The sequence below is a fragment of the Plectropomus leopardus genome, chromosome 10, assembly GCF_026936395.1.
Source record: "Plectropomus leopardus strain MGB_pleo_1.0 chromosome 10, ASM2693639v1, whole genome shotgun sequence".
In the NCBI taxonomy this organism is placed as follows: domain Eukaryota; kingdom Metazoa; phylum Chordata; class Actinopteri; order Perciformes; family Serranidae; genus Plectropomus; species Plectropomus leopardus.
The window spans coordinates 24,396,084-24,404,618 of NC_142185.1; the positions used below are offsets into that span (position 1 = coordinate 24,396,084).

Below are 8,535 nucleotides of genomic sequence, written 5' to 3' on the forward strand. Positions count from 1 at the left end.
TCGTCCCACGGTTTGTGAAGGCAACGTTACTATAACGAGTCTGACAGTAACGTGCACAACTCTTTCTGTATGTATTGCCTAGCAACCTAATATCTAGTTGTTGAAAATAGTCGGTAACTGTTTCATTTTGCTGATGAAGTAGGCCTACACTTAGTAACGAAGATGTAATAGCCCACATATTACATAATTAAAAACCAAAAAGTCATCCCATCTCAGTAGTGACACAAAAACACAGTAAACTAGTTTTGTGGGAAGCCCCGCCTTCTTCCTGATCCCGCGGTGACGTCAGAGGCAACCACGCTGTCCTAGCTCTGGCTGCATGTCGCCTGGAATAGGCTGTGAATGAAACTCTGATGAAATATCCCCACAACATTACCCTTTCATTGTATTTTCATTGAGCTGCAATGGCTGCTAAACTATTATCTGTAAACAGCACCGTTTTCAAATGTTTGAAAACTCTCCAACAGCGCTCTGCCCGGGAGTTTAGGTAAGATAACTTATTATCGACATTAGCATACTGATAGTTAAGTTTAGTCAGCATAACAACAATTGCCAGTACATGTAACAACATGCATTGTGGCCTTGTATGTGACTTTCCCAGCGCTGGAGCTGCTTCTCTTGGTGGAGTGAATTTAAAGGGTCGCAGCTGCCTCACTCTGAAAGACTTCAGCTCTGATGAAATCAAGAGGCTGCTGTGGGTCTCAGGGGATCTGAAACATCGTATCAAACATGAAAAACAGGTAGTTTAACGTTAGCGAACTAATGCCAGCTGCAGTGTGCATTTGTTAAACGTCCACAGTTTTACTGTGTGGTCTCAGGATGGGTCATTTAACTGTCATTTCTATTTCAGTATCTTCCTCTTCTGCAAGGAAAGTCGATTGCTATGATATTTGAGAAGAGGAGCACCAGAACAAGAATGTCCACAGAAACAGGTGTCTGTTTTGTATTTAAGTATCTGCACTGGTGTGTGCCATGCGCTTAAGTTTAACAATACCATCTGTGTTGGGGAGGTTACTTTTGAAATGTGATAGGTTACTGATCACTAGTTACCCTGCTAAAATGTAATTCATTACTTAACTATTTGAATTGCTTCATTATTATTATATTTGACTTATTACATTTGACTACTTTTCAATTACTTTCCCAACAAATGATTTAACCTGCAAGACCTGCATTGTCTGAAAATATGCCAAAACAAAGCAATCCAGCACCGCAAAAAAGATGCAAAGCAACAGAATGAATGTTTTATTCAGCACATTCATATGTAACCTCTTTGTTATCAACATTTTGATAAGTAACTAATTTTATTTTTTATTATTTTTTATTTTTTATTTATTTAATTTTATTTTATTTTTCTCCTTAGCATCTGTAGTTTGCTTACAGTTACATTTATTTTTTAATTAAACTACATGGCTTTGGGCTTTGTTACATTTAACTAATTACTCCCCATGAATAACAGATTGCAGAAGGTGGGCAAATAATTACAACAGATTTAAGTGTCACATTAACACTTGAGGTTACATTAATGAGACTATCTCTTGTGATGATTTGTGTTATTGAAAGATGCTTAATGTATAGTGTAATTGAAATATGCAAGATACATAAACATCTTCATTTGTGCAATCTAAAAATAGATTTTTAAAGAGAAAGGAAAAACATGTAAAGATGCATGCAAATGTACTTAAAGAAAATGTTTATTAAATACCAGTAATGATACATCAACTTAAATGTATATCTAAGTCAAATGCTGATAACAACATATGTAACATATTACTAAGAATATACCTAATCTATAATAAAAAAAACCATTAAATAGCATTAATGAGAGCAATCTAACGCCTCACACTTTTAGCTGGGCTGATAGTATTCATCAGTGAGTTGAGCCGTGTAAAAGTCATTGTTCATATGGACACAAAAGAACTGCTGAAAGCTGATTTTCCGTGCATCCCAGGAACAAAACAGTCTGCGACTATCTCCACTGCACTGTTTCCCTTTTCTGCCCCCTTAAAACTCTCACATGAGGTTGGGTGCGTTGTATTTAAGTAACCAGTTAGCTGTTACAGAACTTTAAGTTGCCTTAAAGGAATATCTCAACCCCAAAATGATCATTTATACATCAGTTACCCACACTATAATACATTAAATTTGTGAAGAAAACATTTCTGTAACAAGGAATCCAAAAAAAAAAGAAAATTGAACTGAAGTCACAGGGGGTCTGTGTTTAACAGCAGCAAAACTATATGAAAACATCTGTTTACAAATTCTCACATAATTTATTAAGTATAAACCAAGTCTCACTTCCCAAACACATTTGATTGTTCTGCAGGATTTGTGTGAACCTGTTTTAAAAAAATGTTTTGTTTTAGTTTTGCTTCTGTTATATGTGTAGACCTTTTACTTCAATTCATCAGTAATATTCTCTGTTTTGAGATTTGTCATTCACCGAACAATTGTGAGAACATGAATGTTTTCTTCATGAATTTAACATTACACAGAGTGAGTAACTGATATACAAACAGTCATTTAATGGGTGAAGTCTTCCTTTAACCCTTTGAAACCTGGGCAAATTGGCAATTGATAAGAAGACAATGAGCAACAAAAGAAGAAATGACCCAAAAATTAGCAAGTAATACAAACAAGGAAAGTAAAGAAAATTATCTGGAAAAAAATAGTTTGTTTTTGTTCGTTTTTTTAAAACGGAAACAAAGTAGAAAAGGTGCTCCACGTTTAAAACGTTTAATATCATAATTCCAGGGTTTGCTCTGCTGGGTGGGCACCCCTGCTTCCTGACCTCTCAGGACATCCACCTGGGAGTCAATGAGAGCTGCACAGACACAGCGAGGTGAGTCTTATAATATCACTTATAGAATTAAAATTAATGTCGGTGAGTTGCTGGATGTAGGCCATGTATATGCACTCCTTTTTTATATGAATTTCCAGGAAAATATTGATTAGCATTGTGTTTGTTTTTTTTTTTACAGTTTCACATATTATAATACTGTAAATTTTTTCAAGGTAGTAACAAGCATCTTACATTGTCTACTAGTACTGCTAATTGATTACTGAGGGGAAAGATGAGTGTTGGTGGCCCATATTTTAGTTTTAGGTCTGCCTCTCTAATCTCTAAACAGGGTTCTCTCAGGACTCTGCGATATCGTCTTGGCACGAGTGAACAGCCACTCCACACTGGAGGAGCTGCATAAGGAGGCCTCCATCCCCATCATTAACGGACTGTCTGACCTCTACCACCCAATCCAGATTCTGGCCGACTACCTCACTTTGCAGGTACTCCAGCTCCTGCTGCATGCTGCAATTTTCATCCAGCAAATGATAATGACATCATGTTTTCTAAATTGCTACCATTAAGGAGCATTATGGGTCCCTCAGTGGTCTGACGGTGAGCTGGATTGGAGATGGAAACAATATCCTCCACTCCTTCATGATGTCTGCAGCTAAATTGGGAATTCATCTCAAGATTGCTACCCCGAAGGTTTGCTTGTTTTATGTTCTCATGTACAGTATATTTAGCCCTTTTCACAGATACCTATTTTGTAGTTTGCAGGTAAAGAATCTCCCTAATTGCTTTCTTAGAGAGGAAACAAAAACCTTTTCTGTTTCTGTTTTGTGATGGACATCAATTTATCGTTATCCCCAGGGGTATGAACCAGACAGGAGTGTTATTGAAGAGGCACAAAGACTCTCCAAAGAGGTGAGGTCCCCTTCTTCAGGTGTCATTATTATAAACAGACCTCTTGTATAAGGACTTTTTAATTAATCCATAACATTGCATTTGTCTCAGCATGGAACTCAGCTTCTTCTGACCTCTGACCCGATGGAGGCTGCAAGCGGCAGCAATGTTTTGGTCACCGACACCTGGGTCAGCATGGGACAGGAGGAGCAGAAGACAAAGCGACTCAAGGACTTCAAAGGTTACCAGATTACGATGCAGGTAAATAAAAAATGTTGTCTTATTAACCTGCTTTTGGCATTGTGTGTATTTTTGATTTGGCATTTTAACTGATAATAAAGATATATATATATATATATATATATATATATATATATATATATATATATATATTGCCACTCTTCCCCTCTTTGCACTGCAACTGCTGTAAAATACTTACTCTTGGCATATATTACGTTCTCTCTTATCATATCTGAGTATAATTTAGAGGCAACATCCCAGATTTTAAATGTTTTATACTGTCTTTCTAATTTGCAGATCACGTGTCAACCACAGCATGTTGGTAGCTTTTAGAGAAGTCAGCAGTGGTTTTCAATCAGTGCCTGTTCCCAAATCGGTCCCTCTTGACATCTGCAGACACTCCTGACAGAAAGCAAATCAGTCTGAAACATGCTCCTGCCTGACAGCCTGAACGAAGGCAGTAGATTTTAATCTTCTGCTAATTGTTTGTGTGGTAAACTAACACTAATGACAGACTTCAACTGTTTTATACATCAGTCACTCTTGCATCAAACATGATTTTATAATTTATATCATTTTCTGAAAAATATGTTGTAATTATTTTGGTCATTAAGAACATATATTTATGTTTTGCACATAAATATTTTGCAATGGAGAAAAAAATCGAATTTCTCTGAGCTGATGTATTTTTCAACCCAAACCCTATCTTCCTATGTTCTTTGTCTAACAATGGAAACAACATTTTTTGTTTAAAGTAGTCCAGTACTTAGGAAGAGTGCTGCAGCCAGCAGTGTTGAAACAGGCTGCAATGTAACTACTAGGGGTATGTTCACGTTGTCAATTTATATCCACTAAAAGTGTTTGTTTTGCCACTGACAGACTCAGACTGTCATCATAAGTGTGTGATTACATTATTATCTCTACAGAGATAGACCTTTTTGTTTAAGAGTAAAGTAGTTTTTGTTGAACCAGAAAAAGTTCCCAAATTGCCATTGCCAAAGCTGCCAGACTCAATTCAAACAATCAGTACTTTCATCATCTTAAAACACACCTAATTTAAAGTCGTCAGAAACAAACAAACAAAAACCCTCCAAAAAGCCATCTTAGTATGTCTTTTCATTATTTCAACAATCACTAACTCGGGTTTGGTTGAAATAAACCTGTAATTCACCTAGTTAGATGTGAAAAATATTCTGGCCCTATACACAGTAAAATTGCTGTTTATTTAAATGGAGTTTGGTAGCTTGGGGGTGGGGGGGGGGCACTTTTGGTGGATGATAAGGGATGTTGCACAAATGCCTCGAGTGGTTACATTGCAACCTGTTTTGCAGCTGCCAGCTGCAGCACTCTTGCTCAGTACTGCACCAGTTTTAAAAACTTCTGTCTCAGAGTCCCATAGATGCAAAACATTGGCATATATGGTCCCTGTTTTAACAAAATAACAGCATTACCTTTTAACTTCATTATTTGGCTCTGGTCCACTACAGACGGGAAGTGTGTCCAAACCAGACTGGACCTTCCTGCATTGTCTTCCCCGGAAAATGGAAGAGGTGGATGATGAGGTCTTCTACTCATCCCGCTCCCTCGTCTTCCCCGAGGCAGAGAATAGAAAGTGGACGATCATGGTGAGTAGCCTGATCATTGTTTGATGTATAGTTTAACACTAGTATGAGTTTAATTTTGGTCTGATTCTTCATCAACTGATCATCACATCTGTCTTCTCTCTCAGGGTCTGATGGTGTCTCTTCTGACTGACTACAGTCCGCAGATCCCCATGCTCAAGTTTTAACTTCAGGCATTAAGGTGGAGGTTTAATTGTGTGTCGTGGTGTGTGACGGTCCCACTGCAGGTGCCTCTGCATCGGTCAATGTCAGATTTCACCGAGTGGTAGCACCGTCAAAACACTAGACGAGTTACCCCAAAGTTATTGTGTTTACATTGTAATATCTGGTTTTAGAGCATGGATGCCATTGTTTAATTTTCTCGCTGTTCAATTACAGGCCAAACTTATCTGTTTACACCCTATTTTTACTGTGATAGAGGGTAAGAATTATGACGAGCATGAGTCTCGGCTGTTACTACCAAGGAAAAATATTACTTAAAATGTCCTCATCTTGTTTAATGTCACCCTGACTTGACAGTTTGGTCCAGTAGCATCAAAAACTTGAAGGAGGAAGTGCAGTGAGCCTGAGTTGACCAATCACTTGCAGTCTCCACATGGTGTAACCCTGAGATGTTTTTATATTTTTGAAGAAATGCACATTGGTTGCTGCACCTGAGCCCATTAAATGCACAAGTTTAAATCCAATTTAACTGCTTAATGCTTTGTTTACATATATCACTAAAGGACAGCACCACTGTTTCTTTATGTTATAGCCTATTTAGAACAAATTACACATATTGAACTTCAAATGACAGATTGATTTCTAGAGTGAGCCGCACAGTTTTACAGTATTGAATCAGAAGAGTGAGAAAATCAGTTGGTAAACAATTGAAACTGGCCTGTCAAAGGGTTACGTGTACTTTGTATTGCTCACAGTTAGGTTCAAATTGTATGGCATGGACATCTTGTTGACCTTATGGTCTAAGACATATACCAAAGTGTACCCCTCTCTTCCACCCATGTCACTTGTCTGTCTCTATTCCATCCTATTTAATAAAAGAAAATTGCCAAAAATATATTCTGAAAAAATATGTTGTATGGCCCATCACCTGTAAAGTGCAAATTGGTTTTAAAAATCAGTACTGTATCACTATACGGTGTTAAAAAAATCCCATAGAAAATGGACTAAAACAAAAGTATTGTTAACGTCTTAGAGCAATAGACCATTATTTGTAAGACTGATATGGTTAAACATGATGTTTATGTTTGTTTTAAAGTCTGAATGTATACAAATGTGCCTTTCACATCATGCTCCTCACTTTTGTAATTCCCCTCTGACTGTTATGTATTGTCCCTACAGAGTTTGTGATGCAGTGACAATTCAACAAATTTGGAGAATCAAATTATTTTTCACAAACTATAAATAAACATTACACTCTGTTATCTAATGTTTGTCCACAGTTTGCAGTAGTCCAGTTCTTGTTACTGTGGAGTTTAAACAGTGACTAAAATCCACAGGTTACAAATTCAGTTATGTCCTCTTCAAAAAATCCACTTACAAGTAATTTTAGAGTTTGTTTATTTATATTTTATGTTAAATTTTGATTGAAATGAAACAACATTTAAAGCTAAAAATAAAGTTAATTAAGCCACAGAATGAGGAAACAAATGAGTGATCTCTAACATAATTATATACTATGAATGTTAAGTCTTACTGGCTATCAGTGACAGATAAAAAGTGCATTTACGCAAGTACTCTAATTAGGTGCAATTTCGAGATCACTTTAGTATTCCCATTTTATACTACTTAATTCTTCTACTCCACTACATCTATAAGTTGATATTGCACTTTGTACCACACATACTTGACACTTTGGTAGTTACTTTTTACATAAAAAACATGATATATGATGCAGAATGATGAAGACTATATGCCATAAAGATGCAGTACTATACAATTATTTTACGAAGTACTAGACAAAACATCTAAAATTGGCTCCACATTTATAACAACAACAACCATACTGATAAAATATTTTTTTTAATTTATATAGATCCTTTCAAAACAAATGTTAAAAGGTGCTTCATAAACACACACACAAACACACACACACACACACACACACACACACACACACACACACACACACACACATTTAAAAAGAAAATTTAAAAAGTGGATACAGTATTAGTGATATTGGTGATAATAACTTAATAATATAATGCTAGTTATATAACACCGTTAAAGGAGCTATTCTTTTGATACTTTATGTACATTTTGCTGATAATACTTATATACTTTTACTTAAGTCACATTTTAAATTCTGCTGTATTTTTATTTGTTTTATTTTATTTATTTTTTAACTGAAGTTAAGGGTCTGGGTATTTCTTTCACCATTTCTTGCAAATAGTTTTTGCCTACCATTAATATACCTGTGTTTGACATAAGTTGCTGTACATATTTTCTCCTGGGCATGTAAACACCCTCTTCCCACATTAGACTACAACGTGAATTAATATTGTATAATAGTATAACTGCATATCATTCTACATATGATAAACATATATCATTCAACAATGCTGAGCACCCCCTCCACCGCACACTGGACCGACAGCGGAGCACCTTCTCCAACAGACTGATTCAGCTTCGCTGTCGAAAGGACAGATACAGGAAATCTTTCCTGCCACAAGCCACCCACCTTTACAATAACTCACCTCTGTCTGCGCTTTAAACTCGGGTCTTAGCTCCATGTCACTCTGCACTGCTGACTTTATTTTTATTTATATTTATTCAGATACTGTTCCGCACTTTACACATGTATACATGTAGACAGGTACAGTCTCTTAGTTTTTTTTGTTTTTTTTTAGTTTTTTTTAAAGCATATTCCTTTATATTCTATTAAAATGTGTGCTCTTTATTCTCTGTTCTTACTGTATGGCACTGCTACATCCCAATTTCTCAGTTTTGAGATCAATAAAGTATATCTATCTATCTATCTATCTA

General features: G+C 36.2%; 1 protein-coding gene across 1 annotated transcript; it reads left to right on the top strand.

Annotated features, from left to right (window-relative positions):
- The first annotated feature begins 275 nt into the window (after positions 1-275).
- otc (ornithine transcarbamylase) lies at positions 276-6,974 on the top strand. The gene is made up of 10 exons (XM_088083364.1): positions 276-487; positions 602-740; positions 851-932; positions 2,755-2,842; positions 3,132-3,285; positions 3,368-3,490; positions 3,656-3,709; positions 3,800-3,949; positions 5,416-5,553; positions 5,658-6,974. The coding sequence occupies exons 1-10, from the start codon at positions 405-407 to the stop codon at positions 5,715-5,717; spliced, it is 1,071 nt and encodes a 356-aa protein (XP_087939490.1). The 5' UTR covers positions 276-404; the 3' UTR covers positions 5,718-6,974.
- Positions 6,975-8,535: the final 1,561 nt, after the last annotated feature.

What these genes read in the sequence shown, in the direction of transcription:
- otc (XM_088083364.1), top strand. Translation starts at nt 405, where the DNA reads ATGGCTGCTAAACTATTATCTGTAAACAGCACCGTTTTCAAATGTTTG. An exon ending in CGCTCTGCCCGGGAGTTTAG is followed by an intron (nt 488 to 601) that starts GTAAGATAACTT and finishes TGACTTTCCCAG; the next exon opens with CGCTGGAGCTGCTTCTCTTG. An exon ending in GTTACCAGATTACGATGCAG is followed by an intron (nt 3,950 to 5,415) that starts GTAAATAAAAAA and finishes GGTCCACTACAG; the next exon opens with ACGGGAAGTGTGTCCAAACC.